Source organism: Blennius ocellaris, assembly GCF_963422515.1.
Source record: "Blennius ocellaris genome assembly, chromosome: 1".
NCBI lineage: Eukaryota > Metazoa > Chordata > Actinopteri > Blenniiformes > Blenniidae > Blennius > Blennius ocellaris.
In genome coordinates this window covers 4834223-4854649 of record NC_137650.1, presented here as the reverse complement: position 1 = coordinate 4854649, position 20427 = coordinate 4834223, and the positions used below count along the sequence as shown (strand labels likewise).

The following is a 20427-nucleotide window of genomic DNA, read 5'->3' as shown; positions in this document are numbered from 1 at the left end:
CACACACACACACACACACACACACACACACACACACACACACACAGAGCTGGTCGTCAGAAAAGCTTTTTACATCTCTCTTTGAGGCCGGCACTCTCGGTCACCGTAAGACGTTTCCAGAAACCATTCCTCCACAATGACTTCCTATTTCAGGAGAGCCTCTCACCGCAGGAGACTGCAGCTCACTGAAACATGACATATATATCCGTCTATTTCATGTGCACCTCGAGCAATGAGTACATGTGCAAGGCTTTGTTCACACACTCCTCCTCTGCCTCTTCCTCCTCCTTGTCTTCCTCCTCTTCCTCTCACAGACCATCTTGTGTGATTCTTTTCAGTCGTCCTACCAGTTGGCAGGAGGCCTCGCTCCTTTCTCTTCCTTCCTCTGCTGCCACAGGACGCGCTTCCACTTCTTTTTGTCTCCGCAGTCGAAAATAGAAATATTACAGGCTTATCTGCATGTCCTCCCACACACACACACACACACACACACACACACACACACACACAGCTTCTTCTGTTGGCTGTCAGCGGTGGAGGAAGATGACTGAGAGGAGGAGGAGGGGCTCTGCTGATGGGTGAAGACGACACATGTTGTGTTGGTGTGAGAGACAGTTGTCCACAGTTGTGCGAGGAGCAAACCCGCTCCTTGTAGCTTCCACAGTGTGCGCAGACATCTGGCTACCCCTGGGAAATTTCATGTTTTTCTGATTTTCTCAGTAAAGCAAGAAGACAAAACCCCTGCAGCAAAGTGTCTCTTCAAATGATGTTACTGTCGGTCCTCACTTCTGCTCAAAATTACACTTTAGTTCAAATAATCACTCGGTTTTCTGTGAATAATCATTATTACACGAAAAGTTTCCAAAAAAAGGCATACATGGTTTTTTCTTGTTATTCTCTAGAACAGACACTCTGGGTTTTTAGTCGAAATACTTTACAAAATAAATTGTACATTAGTTTTGATATATATATAATCCAGGCTGATATTCTTCTGTACAGAGTAAAAGTTATCTTCCTCCATGGCCTGCCTTCATCTCTGCAGGTTTTTATCGGTTTCATCTGGAATGTTAGGCTTCGTTTACACGACAATGGTGCTTGAAGCCTCTGAAAATTAACTTTTTCAAAACCCTCTAAGGTAGAATTTCTTTTTTAAAAACACTCAAGACTCTATCGCATGGAAAAAGGAGAAACTGCAACTTTAGGGAAATGCAGCTACTCTGCATGCGCACCACAGCGATAGTAAATAGTTTTTTTTGCTCCCTTCAAGTAGATTGACAAAAGGAACAATTGCAGAATTTTGACAGTCCCCATATTAACAATCCAACCTGGTCGTCTGTCCACTGGAATGTCCGTGTTTTCCCATTGTTAATAGCATTCTCTGCTGTATGTGTGGTTTCATACACAAACAGCAGGAGCAACTAGTGGCCCAACATTGTTGCTACTTTGTTTTCAGTGTTTCTTCTCTTTTCAAATAAATTGACATAATTTTCAACAAGTTGTAGTGTAAACCCAACATATATAAACGCTGATTCAGCATTATGTTTGTATGTTGTGGTTTTGCTTTGCAGATGTACATGTTGAACAGAAAATGTGATTTATACTCTGAACAGCATGTTTAGAGTACAAAGCTGGAACATGACACATCTGTATGATACTTTGTGGGACACATGTAGCCTCTGTTGTACATGTACATGTGTGTTAATATTATCAGTCTTCACACTGAAAAAAGTGTCGACTGTGCAGAAGCTGCTTGAGTCGTCGCCTTTGCGAGGATCTTATAAAAACGTAATCCCATCAATGAGTTCCCAGCAGAAGACAACAGACCTCCAGTTAGCATCTTTATCTCCACCACAGTATTGATCTCATCACGTCATCCTTATCGGTGTGCGAACACTGCGTGAGCCACCATTGCTGCATTGCCAGAGGAGAAGGAGGGGGAGGTTTTTTTTTGTTTTTTTTGTTTCTCCTTTATTTTGATGGAAGTGCTCCACCAGGGAGGGGAGGAGGAACATGCAGTGAACAAGGGGAGGGTATGTATAGAAGCGGCTCCATGATGAGAAGCCTCGGGGTGTGCAGAGACGTCCCGCTGAGCAGGAGGAGAGTGTGTCTGTACTTCCCCTCACAGCTTCCTGCAGCAGCAGACCCACACTCTACCATGGTGGTGGTGGTGGGGGGGGGGGGCACTGGCTTTCTGACCACTTGTAGTGTGGCCTCCCAGTAATTGAATCATCTTACATCCTGTTTCACCAGAGAACACTTGAGAGAATTGTAGTGCAGAGAGTCTGAACCTGGTGGGACAGAAAGTTTGAGGAGGGAAGTATGTGTATGAAGCCGAGCACCCCCACTCTCACAGTCTTTATGATGCATTAAACACTGTGGCTCATTTCCAGATGGTGGAACTGAGCAGTATTGCAAAATAAGACTTTGGTATTTCAAATCCTGATGAATCAGCTCTGCTAATGGGTTTTCCCAATCATAGCAGTAATTTAGATTTAAGCACCAATCCAGAAGTGATGTGAAATTTACACCCGTTGTTTACGAGCGGCTTCCACCGGCTTTAATTGTGGCACCAAAGGTCCAAATGATGTGGCTTCTAATTGACTGGGTCAATGAAGAGCAGGAAGCAGAAGAGGTGACGTTCTCCTCACTCCAGCGCAGGAATCTGCTGATGGTAATGACACGGATCCCAAAAATGTCATTCTTGAGTAGAAGAGTACAGTCTGAATGAGGATGCATCAATAGCAAACAATAGTGACCAGCTGCAGATCATTTTTGAAGTAGTGTTTCAGTGGTGCAGCTCACCTCCACTTCAGCTGCTTGTTGAAGGACAAACCAGCAGATAAACAGGCTTGAAACTGCTGCCATGTCTGCTTCCTTACACTCATATTAAAACTGGTTCCATGTGGAAATCAACTCCACTCTGAGGTTGGTGAACTACTGAAGGGAAAAGGGAAAGTAAAGGGACGGTGGTGGAGCAGAGCTTTGAGCAGTAAGAAGCTCTGACTTTAGAGGAGCTTTTGAAGCCGTCGGCTGGAGAACAGCATTCAGCTTATTTCAAATGTCTATTAAATCTGCTTTTTACTCAGGACACATTTCTGAGCGGGACTTTTCCTTTAGTAGCTCAACAAATCTGTTTATTCCGTATGTCTTAATTTTACAAGGATATTTTTAAACAATGTTGTGGACTGAAATGAACAGTATTTTTATTGAATTGGGGCTGTTTGGAGGTAATTTGAGCGTGTGGTGGCTTCAGAGAGCTTTGTGCTCGCTCGTTGTCAGCTACCCCAGTGAGCTGAAACATCAAGCTGCAAGAAACAGTAAGTGAGCTGTTTGGAGACATCAAAAACTTGCAGGCTTCATGTCTTTCTTTTTTTTTTTTTTCTTTTCCCTTGTCCTGTTCGGCAGCATGGGCAGACAATATGATGTGATTGAGAGCCTTCTGATGTCAGAGACCAAGAGTCTCTCCATGTTGCTGCCTTTATTAAAAAGTTGGCATGGCTACCGTACACGACCGGGCGGAACGCTGACATACCTTATACACAAATTGCACTTAAGTTTTGAACTAAATCAAAACTCAGTAACCAATCAGGTGTCGAACACTGATTTTTTTTTTTTTAAGAATCAAAACCACAGTACAAATAAAGCTTTCAATTTCTATTCAAAAAAATGTGCCCATCTTTTCCAAAACACACTCTCTCTCGCTCGCTCTCTCTCTCTCTCTCTCAGTGCCGGCCAGCCTGAAAGCATCAGGAATGAATAATAATAATAATAATGCATTGATTTTATATAGGGCTTGCATTGCATTACATTGCATTGCATCATTCATTTCTTCCATACTGGCTGGTGGTAAACTACGTTTGTAGCCACTTTGCCCCATCGGCCCCTCCAACCACCACCAACCATTCACTCTCACACTGCATTCACACAGGCAGTTCAGGGTTCAGTGTCTTGCCCAAGGACACTTCGGCATGTGGGCAGGGAGAGATGGGATCCAACCTGCAACCTTCCGTTTGGGAGACGACCGCTCTACCAACCGAGCCATACCGCCCCAAAATCCTAATTCTCGCAATGCATGTGACAGCTGCATTTGTAGTTTGCGATTTTCTATTGTAATCCCAGTTTTTATCAAATATACCTATAACGAGATTGCACATTTTTTTATGTATTGTAACGGATTACAGTTACATTTTTGTTTTTCCTAACTACGTAATGCCGTTATATGTAATCCGTTACTACCCAACCCTGGTTGGAACTGTTGTGGGGGGGCCTGCAACACCCCCCCGGGGCCAGAGGTCACCGGGGCCGGGCGCGGCCCCCCAGACCCGTTGAAGCCCCAACAAATCATCCCGGAGAGCCACACCCCGACCCGGAAGGCACCAGATGTAGTGCAGAGAAGACCCTCCGCAGGGTCAAAGGGCGCAGATCCCCAGGCCCTGACCCAAGCCGCCCAGCAAGGCCACACGGACAGGGAGCCCCATTGTCCCCGACCCCCCCCCCCCCCCCCAGATCCGGGAGCGAGGGGGAGGGAGGACCCACCCCCGGCACCGCAGCGGGTACCCCCACCAGAGAGGGGAGGGCACCCAGCCCCCAAGGCCCCGACGCCGCCCCGGCACACCCCCCTCAGCCAGGCCGCCGCCCCCCAGGATAGATGCCGGCACCTCCCCCGGACTCGCAGAGCCGCCAACCACGTGGTTTTCCAACAAACAAGCTTCATGGCTACGAGTCAGTTAGTTCATTTGTGTTTTGTGCTCAGAGACATTGTTCATTCTAACCTGAAGAAGTCGTGAGGCAACACTGAACGCTCTGCAATTCATTGTTTCTGTTCTGTTCTGTTCCACTCTACTCTACTCTACTCTACTCTACTCTACTCTCTTCAGTGTCTGTCTGGAAAGTGGACTTTGTTGAAGCTGTTGTCTTTGTGGCCGACCTTAGAGGTTATAACCACGTTCATATGTACTGATTTGAAGTAACGTTTCCAGTCGCAGTCTAACATAGATGCTGACGGAGGAGGCCACATGTATTAACGGCCCTGTTGTTAGGAGCGTCTGTCTTTTATTCTTCATCTTCCACTTTCACACACGCAAAATGTTTGCGTTTCAATATTGAGCTGTGCCTTTGAAGAACAACAGCCTGCTGCTGTTCAGACGGCGTGCGCGTTCAGAAGCGAGAGACTGAGGCCTTCCAGAGAGGCGAGACAGGCAGCAGGTTGCGGACCCAGGGACACCCGGCCACAGAGTGTGCATCACACCCAGCCCGCCTGTTTCAGCTCAGTACAACATTCACACCTGAGGGAGAAACACACTGTTGGTCACTTGTTCCTTGAAGCGAGAACACGTCAGTGTAGCATTGGTAGAAATGTTCAGCTTCTGGAACAACTGACCTCCATGCTTGTTTTTCTTACAGCCAATGTTGAAAATGTAAAACTTGTGTAAGATTTTGGGTGTTTGTGTATAGGCCACCGGTGCTCGGAGGCAATGAAAACACAACCTTTTGAAAACGGCTCCCGAGGTGGAACTTTTCTAAAAATGCTCTGATGGAAACGCTGCTCGTGCTCATGAGCACCACCGCCGTGGAAAGAATGTGAATCAACCTTCATCCAGGTCACAAATTCTATATACAGTGATTCATGTTGTAACACTAATAAGGATCATTTCATGTCTTTATTGGACACGTTCATTCGACTGTAGCAGTGGTGGAGGAAGTAAGTGACCTCTGAAGATGGGGACTTTTAGACTGAAATAGAAGAAAATACAATAGAATAGCCTTTTATCGATTTTATATCAATACAAATTGTTAACATTAATATGTTTGAATATTCATATAAAAACTGATTTTGATATACTTCAATAACTCATTAGAATCTGTCATGGCATGGAGAAAGAAAAATAAGATCAACTATAATCTGCACAAGTGAATTTTCCCTAAGAGCTCTCTGGCCGACTCCACCACACAAAAGTGTTTTGTGGACTGAAGAGTTTGAAATGTAATTTTCTAAGAACACAAAACCTGATCTATGGTGTAAGTCTTGCTACATTATCAGTGAAGCATGGTGGAGGCAGCATCACAGCATGGGGGCTGCTCCCTCTGTGCCTGGAAAGTTTCCAGTCATCATGGAGGTGGAAAAGCTCATTGGAAGTTTGGTGATGCAGCAGAAAGACAAGAAGCACTTTCTTTTAGAGTGGCTCAGTCAGTTTACATCCGGTTTCCTTAGAAATGTGTGAAATGAGCTCGTTCACACGCCACATCTGGCATACGGATGAGCTGAATTTCTGACGTTCTGATCAGCAGATATTGGTTTAGCTGAAGATGTTGCTACTAATTAATTCTTGTATCCATGTATCATGTGACTTCTGATTTTATTCATTGGTCTCAATCATCAGTGTTTAGGGGAAATGCTGGTCCATAATGTAAACTCCAGATTTCCATCAGTGTTGTCAGGACCAGTTCACATGAACTTCACTTTGCGCTCTGATCAAATCCTTTGTGACGCATCCAGACTGTGGAATGGATCTTTCCTCTCGTGCTGACGTGGTCCTGGTTGTGTAGGTGGCTGCTTGCATGCCTGTAGTTTCAGCCTTGTCGTGTGTGGATGTTACAACCCTCCCTCACTTCGCATCATAAACCCCTCCCATGCCTCGCGCCTCCACCGCAGGCCGCCCACATTTTAATTTCTTGGCCTAATGAAGCGGGAGCTCTCGCCGCCAAGTCGAATCAATGGGATGCGGCGAGCACGCCGGGGCTGTTTCACTCCAGTCATCAGCAGAGCTGGGAGAGCCATTTTACATTGGGGGGGGCCTCTTCTCATTTGCTTTTTTTTTCCCCCCACCTTGCTGCTGCCTTTTTCTTCACATGCCATTTTACAGTCTGCGTGGGTACACCAGTGTGTGTGTGCAGAACGGCACGAGAAGACACCCATGTTTTCACACAGTTTGATAAAAAGCCATTTGTATGCGGGATTCCTCCCCTCACTACTATTAAAGGTATCAGATTACTGCGCGAGCACAAATCCCATCATCGTTTTCATCTCCATTAACTGGGTCATTTGGATGTCTGCATTAACACACACACACACACACACACACTGCTCACACTCAATTTGGTGTTAATATGGTGACATTTGAACCAGCGAGTGTCGGCTAGGAGCTCTGTGTTTAAGCGCAGGACACTGGGTTCTGATTAATCTGTAAAGACATACACTTGACATTATTCAAATACTCGACTATATTTAGTGATTAAATGTCAAAACTTAGCAGCCATGAGGAAGGAGAAACTGCCTTATGATTTATTTAAGGAGTGCTCTGTCAGGTCGGCTGCTAGGCTCGGGCCTCTTAGATAGAATTTATTCGATTAGACTAGAAACCTTTTAATATCCTCACTCAACCTCCTGCAATTTGCACAATTCTGCGGAGAAACACGACAAACCCCAGGAGAGAGGCTGCCTCCGTTTTCTGAAAGGCAGGAAAATCTCTATTCCAGTTTTACCCTCAGCTTTTGGAAGCGACTTATTTAAAACGGTGGTGCTTTGTGGTTTCATTTGCTCATTTCCTGCAGTCAGACGAGTGTCATCTGCTTTTCTTCAGCCATATGTTCACACAAAGTCATCATCATCACACATCAGTGTCATTAAGTCAGATCTGTTCTTTTACAGGAAGTGCCGTCAATGGAAATGACAGCCTGACAGCCACAATGATACTGAGTTTAATTACTGATAGAGTTGTCATTTTTATTTACTGTGTTTACTGTATTTATCATGTGCTGACAAAACAACAATCAGTTTAACTCAACCAAACACACAACACTAGTTTTCTGATGGTTATAATTCATATGCATCTTGATGTATCTTGTTGTTTGAGGCTGCTGCTGGTGGGATGTTTAGATTAACTTCAGATGTCATGAGCTGAACTTTCTTCATTCTATCTATACAATTTCATAAACTAGTTGAGTTTTCCTTTACCTCGCAGGAGAAGAGCATCATGGTAAACAAAATAAGGACCTTCTGAGCTGTTGTATATTATCCAGTCCTGTCGATGTTTTTCCCATCCACTGTGGGATGTGGACACTATGAAATAATGTGTTCATTCCTGCCCCTTGCATCTGCTGGTACTTCTTTTAGGGTTAGGGTTCGGTGAGTGGACATCATACACAAGTCTGTCCACTCTCTGTGTCTGTCACTTTATTTGGCTAAAGTGCAGGATCAGTCAAATCAAGTGTGATCCAGCCTGCACTGTGAACTTTGACCTGCTAACACCAGAGCTTCAGCTGATCCCCACTCATGCTGCAGAACGAGTTTCTTTGTCAAATGTTCTGGAATATCTTCACATTTGATCATTACTTGGAAGGAGTCATTGTTTCCCGTAGAAGAATGCAGCCCAACAACCAGATGGTGCCCCCGCCATGTTTTACAGTCAGTAGTTTGGACTTTTCTTGATATCTGAGTCCAAAACTGAAGCACTCATAGAACTTTCCAGTCTGATTGTGTTTATCAGTTGCAGGTCTTCTGTTTCTGAAGCTTTCTTCTCTTCCTTTTTTTTTTTTTTTTTTTCATCTTTTGCTCTGGAAACCTCCATTGTACTTGGGGGGGGCTATCTTTAGGTAATGGATTTACTTGGAGACATGAACTGCCATCTTCAATTTAATCAACAGCTATCACGCCATCGCAGCCGCAACAGACGAGTCTTTTTCACCTCTGTGTATGTGTGTGTGTGTGTGTGTGTGTGTGTGTGTGTGTGTGTGTGTGCGTGCGTGTGTGCGTGCGTGTGCAAGCTGTTGGTATTCTCTGTGCTCTTCCTCTCCTGGTCTAATCAGTGCAGCAGAAGAAGCTGCAGACAGAACAGTGATTGCCTCCGGGCCACCGCAGCACAGCGCCGTGCAGATAAGACCGCCGGCCAGCGCCGGCCCCCTCCGTCCTGGGAGACGATGTCACGGCAGGTCTGAGCACAAACCAGAGGACTCCAGACTCAAACAATCACCGGTGAATTCATTTGGCCTGCAGGTGAAAGGGTGAAAAGCTTTGAAGACGGAGCTTCTGTAAACACCATCACCTACTCAGGTGGAGTCGCCGCTCACCGGAGGAAGATGTATTCACATCCCGAGTGAGACGAGCGTTTCTGTGGAGAGCAAAGGTCCCCGTGTCGCTCTCCGGCTGTTACCGTGGCTCCCTGCGCCTTTCACTGCGTTACGTGTGAATAAACACCTCATTAAATATGATTCTCATCTAGAGTCCCGTTCACTCGCTTTGTCTCTTTACTACTGCCTGATTGCGAGTCTCCAACCGCGCCTCTCACAATAAAAAGGTTTTACAAAGAAAAGTTGAGTCAACATTTAAACAATATTCTGCTTTTGCATCAATGGAAATTTCAATTTATTTTTAATATGTGGAAATGTAAATTCCATTTTGTGGAAGGTGGATACATTCTCATAAAGGCTGTGGCGCTTGTATTAGATTAGTGTGTATGTAAACTGTGGATGCGTCGAGGCTGATGTCGGCTTCGACTTTCAGTTTCCTTTTGTTGATATGTAGCGCCGCTGGATTTCACCGGACACATTAAGATTTAATGACGGGTGGACTTGACTGTCAGCTCCACACTCCACACGCTTCCTCTCCTGCTGGCTTCGCTCGCTGCTGCAGTCTGACAGCTGATCTGTGTTCATGGATTCATGAGCTCTCACTGCTGCACGTTTTCTGACACCTGAAGTTCTTCTTCACACTTTTAGTTTTCTCATGAACTGCTCGAAAAGATTTTGGAGAGAAATTAGAAGTTAGCCACATTTTCTGTGAACAGAGTCGTTTTTTCAGACCAACCTTTGTCACCAGCTTTAGATCAGGACAAATGAATGTGGATTAAATACTAAAGGTCTCCTCCGTTTGACGTATTTGAAAGCATCCTGGACATTGCTGTAAACATGCACGAGAAAAAACACCCCTCATCTCACCTTTCCATACCCTTCCTCCTGAAAAGGGCTCGGGTTTAGTTGGGTACTTAAAAACCAACTTTATCTCGAGAGGTGCACATTTGTGAGGCTGTGAAAACATTTGTGAGAAAGCAATATCATCAGGCAGAATTCTGAAACTGTGTGAACACAAAGCTTCTCTTGTCTATTTATATCATCAGAAGAGTGTTGTTGGAAAGATGTGCTGATGAACTCTTGCACTTCAGTGTGTTTTTAGACCATTAACTTATTTTTACATTCACATTCACTCTTAGGGAATCGTACAAGTGAGTTTCATCAGTGAAAATTATCCTGCTAAAGCAAACACACCAAAGTGTTTTTCTTGGGCAAAGATCGTATTTTCTTTATTGAACTTGGTGATAGAAGCTGCTTGTTAAGGAAACGGCAGGAATATTCTGTTTTCATGAACATTTCATCTGTTTTATTGAGCAGAGCAGCACAGTGTTTCTTCTTCTGTATCTTATCTCCTCCCACTGTCTTGTTGTTGGTGTCTTAGTTTGTATATTTCCTGAAATGAGGCCTCAACAAAGGCTGAAAACAATGGACATTACCTCATTCACCATATTGCATTTCAACTGGGAGATCACCAACATTTATCCACAACCTCCAACATTCATCCACCACCACCAACATTCATCCACCACCACCAACATTCATCCACCACCACCAACATTCATCCACCACCACCAACATTCATCCACCACCGCCAGCATTCATCCACAACCTCCAACATCCATCCACCACCACCACCAACATTCATCCACCACTGCCAGCATTCATCCACAACCTCCAACATTCATCCACCACCACCACCAACATTCATCCACCACCACCAACATTCATCCACCACCACCAACATTCATCCACCACCACCAACATTCATCCACCACCGCCAGCATTCATCCACAACCTCCAACATCCATCCACCACCACCAACATTCATCCACCACCACCAACATTCATCCACCACCACCAACATTCATCCACCACTGCCAGCATTCATCCACCACCACCAACATTCATCCACCACCACCAACATTCATCCACCACCACCAACATTCATCCACCACTGCCAGCATTCATCCACAACCTCCAACATTCATCCACCACCACCAACATTCATCCACCACCACCAACATTCATCCACCACCGCCAGCATTCATCCACAACCTCCAACATCCATCCACCACCACCAACATTCATCCACCACCACCAACATTCATCCACCACTGCCAGCATTCATCCACCACCACCAACATTCATCCACCACCACCAACATTCATCCACCACCACCAACATTCATCCACCACTGCCAGCATTCATCCACAACCTCCAACATTCATCCACCACCACCAACATTCATCCACAACCTCCAACATTCATCCACCACCACCAACATTCATCCACCACCTCCAACATTCATCCACAAGCTCCAAAATGCATCCACAACCTCCAACAGTCATCCACCACCGCCAGCATTCATCCACCACCTCCAACATTCATCCACCACCTCCAGCATTCATCCACCACCACCAACATTCCTCCACCACCGCCAACATTCATCCACCACCGCCAACATTCATCCACCACCTCCAACATTCATCCACCACCTCCAGCATTCATCCACCACCGCCAACATTCCTCCACCACCGCCAACATTCCTCCACGACCGCCAACATTCATCCACCACCGCCAACATTCATCCACCACCGCCAACATTCCTCCACCACCTCCAACATTCATCCACCACCACCAACATTCATCCACAACCTTCAACATTCATCCACAACTGCCAACATTCATCCACAACTGCCAACATTCATCCACCACTACCAACCTTCATCCACCATTGCCAACATTTATCCACAGCCCCCAACATTCATCCACAACCTCCAACATTCATCCACAATGTTCAGCATTCATCCACAACCTTCAACATCCATCCACCACCTCAAACATTCATCCACCACCTTCAACATTCATCCACAACCTCCAAAATCTATCCACTGCCACTACCTCCAACATTTTATCCACAGGCAGCAGCAGGATTTACTCTCATGTAGCAGCAAGACAGCAGTTTATACTGCACCACCACATCTTCACAGTGTACCATCACACCACCACACTACACCACCACATCTTCAGTGTACCATCACACCACCACACTACACTGCACCACCACATCTTCACAGTGTACATCACACCACCACACTACACTGCACCACCACATCTTCACAGTGTACCATCACACCACCACATCTCCACAGTGTATATCACACCACCACACCACACTGCACCACCACACCACACTGCACCACCACATTACCATAAATATATGATAGATATTTTAGAAAGAATGCCGCTGCAGGTGTTTTTCACCATAATTATGTATTCTAAAGCGTAAAGATTAGAATCTGAACCAGAAAGCTTAAACTAAAGAGTAAACGGATCACTTTACTTCCTTTAATATCAACACACTGCAAAATAACCCAACTCACCTATTTGCCCATAAATATTTGTTTTCAATAAAAGCATGCCGTTTTAAGTGTCTTTCATTCGGTTCTGCAGGAAATTCTATCATGCTGTTTGATGGTGTGATTGTGGATGTTTGTACGTTGATCTAAATTACAGCGCAGCAGGTTGAATAGGACCTGGAGGTTCATGTCAGAGCATCAGGTATGTTCACAGGTCTTCATTTGGATTTCTTAAGATTTGCAAATGTAATTCCGTGAGCTTCAGAGGAGGCAAATCCTCATATGATCTGTGGCTGTCCATCAAGAAGGGCACAATCCTGAGGTTGTAAAGCTTTCGTCCAGAGCTGTTGAAATTACTTCATTCACTCTCTAACTTTTCATCAAAGATGAGAAGGAAAGTCTTCCTCGGGCCTATGTGCAAAAGAATGAAGCAGTGGATTGTCATTGTGAGTGAAACCACTGAGGTGTGACCTGAAAACGGGCCTGAGTGTTTCACCTGCACATCAGCGTGAACAGCTGGATGTGAGGAAACCTCCATCACTTCCATCAGGATTGGTCTGTTGGAGCTCTGACTAATTGGCATCAGGCTGTGGTTTTCTTTCTCACAATGTGCCGGCTCGTCCTGCAGCTGCTCAATATTCAAAGTTCAGGAGCCACAGACAGAAAACTGGATCTCAGCTGGACCGGATCACAAAATAACCAATCATTGAATGATGACTCCAAAAGTCAAATTTTGTTTTAGTGCCAAAACGTATAAGTTCACATTTGAAGCACTTTTTACAAAAGTGCTTTACTTTGCTGCCTTCAGTCTGCCTGTTTTTACAAATGTTTGCATGCTTACCCTGAAGCGCCTTGCTGCAATCAATGCTCGTTATGTCAGTAATCTATTCATTTTATTTACATTTCTTATTTCATGTGAATAGCAGCAATTTTTCTGCTTAAAAAACGTTTTTGTCCCTGTTTTGGCCTCATTTACACAACATGGTTTCATATGAAAACACATTGTTTTTGTATTTTCATTTCCAAGAAGTTTCATGTTTACATGGCAACATTTAGAAAACAATGTCCGTTTCCATGGAAATGTCCTATTGGGCCACTAGTGGGTGCTGTTATTTGTTTCTATAATGAAATCACACACACACATGCAGCAGAGAACATGCTCTAAACATTAACAAAGGGAGTATACAGACATTGTTTTTTTTTTCTCTTCTCCTGTTTGGCAGCTTAGACAAACAATAGTATGTGATTGAGAGCCTTCTGGTCTCAGAACAGTTTTTGCTTGATTTTTGCTGTAAGAATACAGATACTCTAGTGGACAGACGACCAATTTGGATTGTTATTACTGTGACTGTCAAAATAAGACTACCAAGTCCCAGGAGAATATGGACTGGGAGTCATGACACTCTGGAAAATGTTATATTTTTTTCCATCGACTGAGCATGTGCGCAACGACTAGTTAATACGGCTGTGGTGTGGATGCCATTTCACAGCGTCTTCCAGAAAAGGTCGTTGGAGTTGAGTCCTTTCAAAACATTTCACCTGGGAGCTGTTCTCAAAAAGTTGCGTTTTAAGTGATTCTGAGCACCGTGGTCTTGTAAACAGACACAATACGCAACTAAAGTTTTGCGTTTTCACTTGAAAATGTTGCATAAGGACGAACTTATACTATTCTAGGAACTACCAACCAGCCAGATCAGGGCCTCTGGCAAGCTGCTGTGGCCCTCAGACTCCTGGTTTATGGTATTTTTCCAAAGCTTTCACCGATTGGAAATCCAAACGTTCATTGGCGATGAAAGGGCCCAATGTCAAGTGGTCAGTGTGACCTGCAGTGTATCTGCAGTGTGACACATGCAGTTGTTTTGCTTTGTAGAAGAGAAGTTAAACTGCTCAGAGGACATCGAGCCAGACGGCGGGTTTCAACAGTTCTTTGTCTGTTTTTGGCAAGTGATCGTATTCCACTTCATATGACATCAAACCTGGTGGCAACAGGCCAGAAATCAAAGCACAGAAACACAGTGGTCAGGTTAAAATGAGCAAGAATACCAATGTCAACAAGCTGCTCTGCTACGGGAATAACACCTGGTGGAGTTCACCCTCTGATTGATCCAAGATATGACTGTGTATTACACTGCTATATGTACATTGCAACGCGAACATGAAGAGTGATTATTACTCAAACTCATCTGATGCTGCAAGCACGTTGTCTTGTACGCTAGTTTTCATACAGTGATGAGACATGTTGCATTTTGTGAAATAACGGCTATGCCTTGTCACAGCTCTCCGAAAACATCTTAAATCCAGTTTCATCCTCACTGTAGAGGAATACTGAGCTCAGACAAAGACCAGCACTATGGACTGGTCTTAGGGAAATTTGATGTCCAGAGTTTTGTTTGAACAGGAAGAATTATGACTTCGAATCAGAGGCAGTGAAACCTATTTGAGAGAAATTAAAACATTCAGGCGTCACCACAGAGCAGCAGCTGGTTAAAGTATATGTTAGTGTGTTACAACCTTGAATGAGATGAGACAAACTATATAAAGTGTTAGTGGAGCCAGTGCTGGTTTGTCGGGGTAATGAAGCAGCTGTTTAATGTAATAGCACTGATATGAAGTGAGAGGAGATAATGGACTCAGTGAGATGCTCTGTTTGTTTACTATCTGAATCACTTTACATGATTCTTTTTTCTTTTCCGCATTAATCAGTGGCAGCATTATAATGTCCTGCTCAACGGCTCAGTGTCACCGCGAGGATCCAAGGCCCTGCCATCTTTGGTTTGAAGCAAAGAATAAGGATGAAAAGAACGAGGACAAAACCTATTTCAACCTAATGTTTGTTGCAGCTGTTCCGTAAAGGTTGTGAGAATTAATTCATTTAAAATGGAAATGATCGAAATGTGTGTTTGGTTCAGTGTTCAGTTCTGGCCATTTGTGTGTGCCTGTGCTTGTGGAGTGGTCAAACAGAATGAATAAGGGAATCCTGGTTAAAAAACAAAAACAAAAAACAGTTTTGTTTTTTTGGCTCAGAGTAGTGTTTTAATAATAGTTTTAACAATAATTGCAGAGCCTCAGTTTGCTTTCAGTTGAAGTGCAGATGAACTAAAAACTGAAACGGTATTATTCAATTGGATCATTTAGGAGTGAACTTCAGTCATATTACTGTGTGTGTGTTGCATGGCTGCAGAAGAACTACATCATGTGTTTTTTGGTCAAAGTAGCAGTTGGAGGGATTCTGGCGGTCACAATGTCGTCTGACCGTCGACACAAACAGTCGTTTGTCTTCGGGGTGAAGCAGCTCTTCTTCAGTGTCTGATGTTTGGACCTGAAACGTGTATAGGTGTGATGTGAAGAGGAGAGGAAGAGCGTCTGCCTCCCTCCGTAACACCATTTTTATCTTCACATTAATTCTGGGAGGAGCAGCGAAACAGCAGTTTTATTCAGGCTTTAATGGTGACACTTAATCTTTACTGACGAGCTTAATGTGTGTTTTTAATGTCACTTCTATTGAATCAATGAGTACAGGTCCTGATCTTATTTTGCAGATTAGTACGCTTCACAGCATGAATCACAGTTGGCAGTTCAGCCATAACATTATGACCACTCACAGGTGAAGTGATTAACACAGACTATCTCTTTTCATGACACTTATTATTTGGTGCTATTCTGTTGGGATCGTTTTGATCCTCTGTTTAGTGTTACTTACAAATGGGAATGCACTGACACCACTTTGTTTTAAAGAATGAGCCTCCAAGTAGAAGTACGAACCTTTAGCTACTTGCCGATCCAAATCCTTAGTAAGCCTCATTTCTATGCCACACACAAACAGTACACAAAGGCTATGCGTTGCAGTGAACTACCTTCACGCAGCTTCTCTGTTGACACTACGTCACTTCATGCGGAGAACAAGCAAAACATCAGCAGGATGAAGCTCCCGAACACGTGGAGGCCCCCCTTCAGGACTCCAACATCAGCTTGATTGATCTCAGTCCAGTGAAACATCTGTGGAATGAGCCGAACAAACAGTTTCATCCTAACAAAGTCAATCTTAGCATCGCAACAATATGTTCCACCAGGCTGAAGCTCTAAATATACTGCTGATCGTAATTCATGTAAAGAAGAATACCACCGAACTTTCTCTTCTCTGTGATACTTCAGGACTCCTCCGTTCTTTAGATGCATTTAAAGCTTGGATTGTTCAAGTAATGTTGTGAAGAGATGGCGTCTACATTAACATGCACTGTCATGTTCAAATGAACAAATACATTGACTTAATTGTTCATGTTTAGAGTGTATTGCTTTCTGCGTGTGTGTGGGGGGTTTCATTACAAAAACAACTAACAGCACCAACGAGTGGCCCAACATGGCTACTACATCATTTTGAGTGCTTCTGCTTTTTCTGTGTGAACACGAAACTATAAATGAAGTTCACTGTTCAAGTTTTGTTTTTTCCCTTCCATTCTTGCAGTTTTTCTGATGGATTTGAATCTTTGTTTCAGTGGGTTCAGGTCCTGTCAGACTTCCAGTGGAAGGGCACAGTGTGGAGCTTCGTCCCAGGGACCCTACGCTCTCCTCTGGTCCTTCACTTCGGGGACTACAACCTGGACGGCTTCCCCGACGCCCTGGTGGTCCTCAAGAACACCAGTGGGAGGTAGGAGCTGATCACCGAGCTGGCTGGCCTTGTGTGTGGCAGTGTTTACGTTTACAGCATGTTCATGCAGATCCTTCATGTTGGGGCTTGGTTGGTACAGTGGTTGTCTTTCAATCGAGAGGTTGCAGGTTTGATTCTCTCCCTGTCCACATGTCAAAGTGTCCTTGGGCTGAACTCGGAACCTTGAAGTGTTCCCATTGGATGGATAGAGCGCCTTACATGTGGCAGCCATAACCATTGGTTTAGTGCAGTGGTGGCCTTGAGATTAGAGAAGCACACTTGCGATCAGAAGTTTGCAGGTTTGATTCCCGCAGTGCAAGTACTTTTGACCCCCCCCCAGCTCACTGGAGCGCCTTAATGTGGCTGCCCACTGATGTCTATGTGAAAAAAAATTACCAAGACAAAAGGAATTTTCCCCCAGTGGATTAATACAGTATGTTTAGCTTTAGTTATTTCCTGCAAATGTGTTCCATTAACTGAATGTAAGACTGCATAAACTCCTGAACTTCACGCCATCTCATTTGTGCACGCCTTGCCCTGCTTTTAAAAGCACTGCCGTGAGAAATATAGATTTAATGTAAATCCATAAGCTTCCCGTTGTCACTTCAGCTGTTAACCCCATTTGCAGTTGTCATGAAGCATCCTGATGAGATTATACTTACCATAGTGAAACACGACAGGCAGAGATTGAAACCTAATAAGTGAAATAGCTTATGTAAATCTGCTCAGCTCTCACAACCATCAATGTGTTTTATTTTTGCTCCTTTTTGGTTTTTTTAAGCTGCCCCATGGAGACTGAATTTTCTCATTAAATTACTGTGAAATGACTGCAGTTGCTATGACATAAAGAAATGCCGCCTCTCAGAGGCCTCATTGATTAGGACGTGTTTCAGCTGATTAGTTCATGTTGTTGCTAAATGAAAAGCTGCGACACACCGGTCAGCGTTTGGACCACAGGGGAGGAGAGCGGCTCAAAACAGACGTCACACTGAAATGCAGAACAATGTATCTCAGACTGAGCTCCCTCAAGTGGTACCTGGGCAAAAGTCCGATTTTTGGGGAAATCAAGTAAATTCTTGAAGGTATAAAGAGAACGTTCTGCTACATTGTCTCCCATCTCTTAAGCACATAAATAATTCCAACTTCCTCATAGTCACGTGCAAAGGATGTTTGTGGCTAGCGGTAACGTAAGCATGTTAACACGTCAGCACAAGTCCCAGGTTTCTACAATAAATATGTCTGAGTCATCTGATGAAGGCCGTGAGGAGTGAGCTGGCCTGTGTAGGAGTTTTCTAAACCTGGCCAACCACCTTCACCTTGGTCTTCCCGAGGAACACCAGAGAACGCGAGTGTAACGCTGAGGTCTCGTTGCGTATTAACGATCCATGGATCTGCACACAGGTAATGAAGTCACTCCAACAGGAGTAACTCGGAAATACAACAGAAATACAACATTTAGTGTATATTGATGGCTAGTCTTGATAGCTAGAGAGTCCTTGGTGGTTCTAGTTTCTACTATCAAACTTCATACCTAAAAATGTCCGTTGTTATCTGAAATACTCTGGAGGAATTTTTTTTTTTAAACGGCTTGTTGTAATGTTGATTTTGGCTTGTCTGATCATTGTTATATATAGTCAAACTGTAATCTGTTTGTATGATGAGCAATCAGGTTTCAGTTGAAGAAATTCTAATTTCAGTTAATCACCATATTTGATTTATATTTGATTAAACCCATCAGTTTTTCATGTTGTCCTAATTCTGCTCGATAAAGAGGAGCTGCAGCTTGTTGGGACAAGTTTCAGTATCTGTTATGAAGCTGCAGTAACATTGATCCATAAATGATCTTCTTAAAGGAAACGACTCCTCTCAACTGACCACAGATCATCACACTGGATGTTCCAGTTGGTCCAAATGGAAGTGAAACAGCTCTTTAGAAGGTTTAGGAAACTCAAAAATAGAGTAAAGTTTTGACTTGTCCTCTCACAATAATAACGGTAGTAAAGAAGTACCATATTGTCTGCCCTATAAGGCACACCAGACTATAACTTACAACTACCAGTAATAATAATGATAATAAACTAAACTACATGAACTAAGCAACAAAAACACAACACAACACAACACAATTATTACCGACACCACAAACCAAATATAACCCCCAATAATTGCATTTAAAACACCACAAACAGCTGCAATGAATTATGGGAGTTTCTATCGGCTGCACTGAGGAGCTCAGGATGTCCCATCATGCCTTGCAGCGACAAATTTTGTGTTGTTGGAGGTTATTGTGGGTTGTTGTTGGGCTTGGTGTTGTGTTGATTGTGTTTTTGTTCCCCAGTTGAGGGAGTAATTATTTCATCTAGTTTATTTTGGTTTGTTAGAATGTTGGTGTGCAACCATGAGTGATTAAGGTGTTGTGTGGAGTGTCGTCCGCTCTGAAGATCTGGTTGCAAAGTTAGAGTTGTCAAAATAAAAGCTTCTGGTTGTTCAGCTGTCAAATAGCAGTCTCAAGTAGAGCAATTATTCCATATATAAGGCGCACCGGGTTATAAGGTGCACTGGCAGCTTTTGAGAAAATTTGAGGTATTTAGGTGCCTTATATGGCGGAAAATACGGTAACGAAGGCTTCTTTATACAACATTTTCAAACAAAAGCACAGAAATGTTTTAGGTGTCCATTTATTAGAAAATGGGGCTTGAAGCCACTGAAGATGCAATTTTTTGAAAATGCTTCCCGAGAAGGAACTTTTCAAAAACACTTGGACTCCGTCGCTGTGTGGACAGTCGAAGCACTGCAACTCTGCATGCACACTGCTGCCGTGGTAAAAAGTTCTTCTGCTCATGCGCGAGTAGATGGATAATAACAAATAGTCCATATTCTTCTGGAATTTGGCAGTTCTATTTTGACAAACACCATCACAACAATCCAAGTTGGTCGCCTGTCCACTAGAATGTCCGTCATTCTCCCATTGTTACTGTTTTATCTTTCTCTGCTACGTGTGTGTGGTTTCATTACAAAAACAACATGAAAACTGTTTTTTCAGCATTTAAACCGTTTCCATGGAAACTGACATCATTTTTAAAACGTTGCAGTGTAAATGTGAAACTTGCCTGAAAGGAAAATGAGGAGTTTTTACTTGAAACGTTTTCATGTAGAAATGGCCTCAATCATGTTCTTCTTAAATCATCCAGATAGCGAGTGAGTCACAATCCAGACCTCAGAGTTCAAAGCGATTACTGACATTTTCATGTGGATCAGACGTGAGAGAACTGCCCTTTAGCTGCAGTGTGAAAATGAAGTGGCATGGTGTTGTAATGAAGAAGTGATTACTCCAGTTTGTTTGACGGGGCGGAGACA

The 20427-nt window shown here is 43.8% G+C and overlaps 1 protein-coding gene across 1 annotated transcript in view; it reads left to right on the top strand.

The window, feature by feature from the left end:
• The window catches only part of itfg1 (integrin alpha FG-GAP repeat containing 1), a gene marked incomplete at its 5' end in the record, with an annotated part of 222107 nt that overhangs the window by 89886 nt on the left and 111794 nt on the right, over window positions 1-20427 (top strand). The window contains one exon of the mRNA XM_080520248.1: window positions 16919-17070. Coding sequence (XP_080376374.1) covers window positions 16919-17070 — 152 coding nt within the window. The remainder of the gene's footprint in view (window positions 1-16918; window positions 17071-20427) is intronic.